General features: G+C 48.1%; 1 protein-coding gene across 7 annotated transcripts in view; it reads right to left on the bottom strand.

Annotated features, from left to right (window-relative positions):
• dip2ca (disco-interacting protein 2 homolog Ca) overlaps positions 1-2,500 on the bottom strand; it is a 110,507-nt gene that overhangs the window by 45,037 nt on the left and 62,970 nt on the right. For all 7 annotated transcript variants that reach the window (XM_031583701.2, XM_031583703.2, XM_031583702.2 and 4 more), the window contains 2 exons: positions 1,629-1,748; positions 1,190-1,387 (listed from right to left, as the gene is read on the bottom strand). In XM_031583701.2, coding sequence (XP_031439561.1) covers positions 1,190-1,387; positions 1,629-1,748 — 318 coding nt within the window. The remainder of the gene's footprint in view (positions 1-1,189; positions 1,388-1,628; positions 1,749-2,500) is intronic.

Here is a 2,500-nt window from a genome sequence, read left to right as displayed (position 1 = left end):
GATGTGTGTGCAGATGTGTGTGTGTGTGTGTGTGTGTGTGTGTGTGTGTGTGTGAGAGAGAGGGCGAGCGATCAACCGTTACCAACAGCAGGGAGAAGGAACACAGCACCCAGTGCACAGAGAGGAGAGGAAAACTCACTCACACGAAAAACACACCCAGGCATTTGTGTTTCCATACACCAGAGACACACACACACACACACACACACACACACACACACACACACACACACAGATACACACACCCAGGCATTTGTGTCTCCATACACCAGAGACACACCGTAAACACACACTGCAAACCCTCAGCACAGCCATGCCCTCCTCACCCATGATGTCCAAGATGGCAGGCAGAGAGCTCCTCAGTGTGGGCGCATGAGAAATCATGACTTATCAGGTGATAGAGCTTTCCACACGTTCAGTCAGTCGACACAAACACACTTAACCAGCAGTCAGTACATGTCAGGATGAGGTGAGCTTTCCACACGTTCAGTCAGTCGACACAAACACACTTAACCAGCAGTACATGTCAGGATGAGGTGAGCTTTCCACACGTTCAGTCAGTCGACACAAACACACTTAACCAGCAGTCAGTACATGTCAGGATGAGGTGAGCTTTCCACACGTTCAGTCAGTCGACACACACACACTTAACCAGCAGTCAGTACATGTCAGGATGAGGTGAGCGGTGTTGACCAAAGGTAACCATAGTGCGGTGTTGACATATTCTACTAGTTGAGTAGTGCGCTGTGTTAGCGTTTTAAGGGTGCTACTGCATAAGCGTTAGCATAAGGCCTAGACTGCCATTAGTAGCACATTAGTAGTAGAGTTAGCAGCGAGGCTAGCTTATGTGGGATATTTTCAAATGAATAAGGAATGGATTTATCAGATACCTGTTGAATGAGTGTAGCTTGGTTAAAATGGGTGTGGTATTGTATACCATGGAAGCTTTCTGATTGGATGGAGTCAGGTTAGAGGTTAAGGATATAATTGGTTACAGGGTTAGCCATTCATGGCTGGAGTGGGAGTGTCAGGTTAGGTTTTAAAGATGTTGGCGCAGATCTATTTCCGGTATACATCTCTTTGCTGTGGCTTAATGTACTACAGTAAATCCGTTGGAACAACACGTCCTGAGTCTTGACTTTCTGATTGTGAAAATAGTTTAAGACTTAGAATTGGCCACCACACTTACCATAGGTGAGGACGTAGAGAGGCTTGCCGTTGGTGTCCATGGTGGTGAGGCAGGGGGCTTTGGGCGATATGGTGCCCCAGCGCTGCAGGGCGGCCTCCAGGGACGGGGGCCAGTTGGTCACCACCCCCAGCTGATCGCCGCGCATGGTCAACATCGGGGCCCCCTCTGCCTTGGGTTGGTTGGGGTCCGGCTGCTGGACTGTTGTGTTTCGATGCATTCATAGACACGGGTGCGCACACACAAAAAACATGTTTGTGAGGTTGTTGTTGTTGTTGTTGTTGCATTTCATGGTTATATTATGAAACATTAACTCAATGGATGTGTCCTTCTGGCCTCAATCCAAAACTACATTAGATGTACTGTTATGTTCATAATAATATAAGGTCTATAAAGCAGTGTGATGAGAGACATCAAGAGAAGGCTAACGGCTAAGGCTAACCTTCTAGGAGTTCTTCAAAGTCGTCAACGAAGAACTCTCTGAGGGGGGGTCGCCGGGGCATCTTGAGGGTGTTCACTAGCTGCTGGATCTTAGCGGACACACGACTGCTCACTGGAACTCCTGAGGACACACACACACACACACAAACACTGATGTTTCAGCATCTAAAACAGGCGATAAGGCAACAGCCCCAGAGTGGAGTGGAAAATGCATATCCCTTTCCTCTGCCTTTCATCGGCAGGTGTACTCGTCTTCTCCTCTGTTAAGTTTTCATGCAACACCAAACAAATCTCTCGGGCATGACGCCATCGATTGAACACATGTGACAAATGCACTGAGATGCAGACACACTGAGGGGGGACGTCCCCGGAGAGCAAATTAAAGCCAAATAAACGAGAGGGGGGGGGGGGGGGATCAATGCTCTCTATCACGGGCTGACTTCCAAGGAGCCATCACAACAAATATCAGCTTTCTGTCCTGTGGAGGATGGAGCTGTCTGTCACCTGTCACCACGGCTACCGTCTCTTTCCCATGCATCACGCCGACATCAATGATGACAGATGCATGCCGATCCTGGACTCCCAGAAAAGTGTGTGTTCACAAAACCCTCACATATAGATCCACTGAGAAACGGTGGAGTATCTAAATCTACGCCTGAAGATAGACTAGATTAAACCATACACATCGCAAAAACAGCATAACACCTGACTCATACCTACATACATGGAGCAACATACAGACATGCCCTGACAGCTATACACAAAACAGATATATACACACAGACACAGACACAGACACAGACACAGACACAGAGACACAGACACAGAGACACAGACACAGAGACACAGACACAGACAGACAGACACACACAG

This window comes from Clupea harengus, chromosome 17 (assembly GCF_900700415.2).
Source record: "Clupea harengus chromosome 17, Ch_v2.0.2, whole genome shotgun sequence".
In the NCBI taxonomy this organism is placed as follows: domain Eukaryota; kingdom Metazoa; phylum Chordata; class Actinopteri; order Clupeiformes; family Clupeidae; genus Clupea; species Clupea harengus.
Note: the sequence above shows the minus strand (reverse complement) of the source record. Positions and strands in the feature narration are given on the sequence as shown.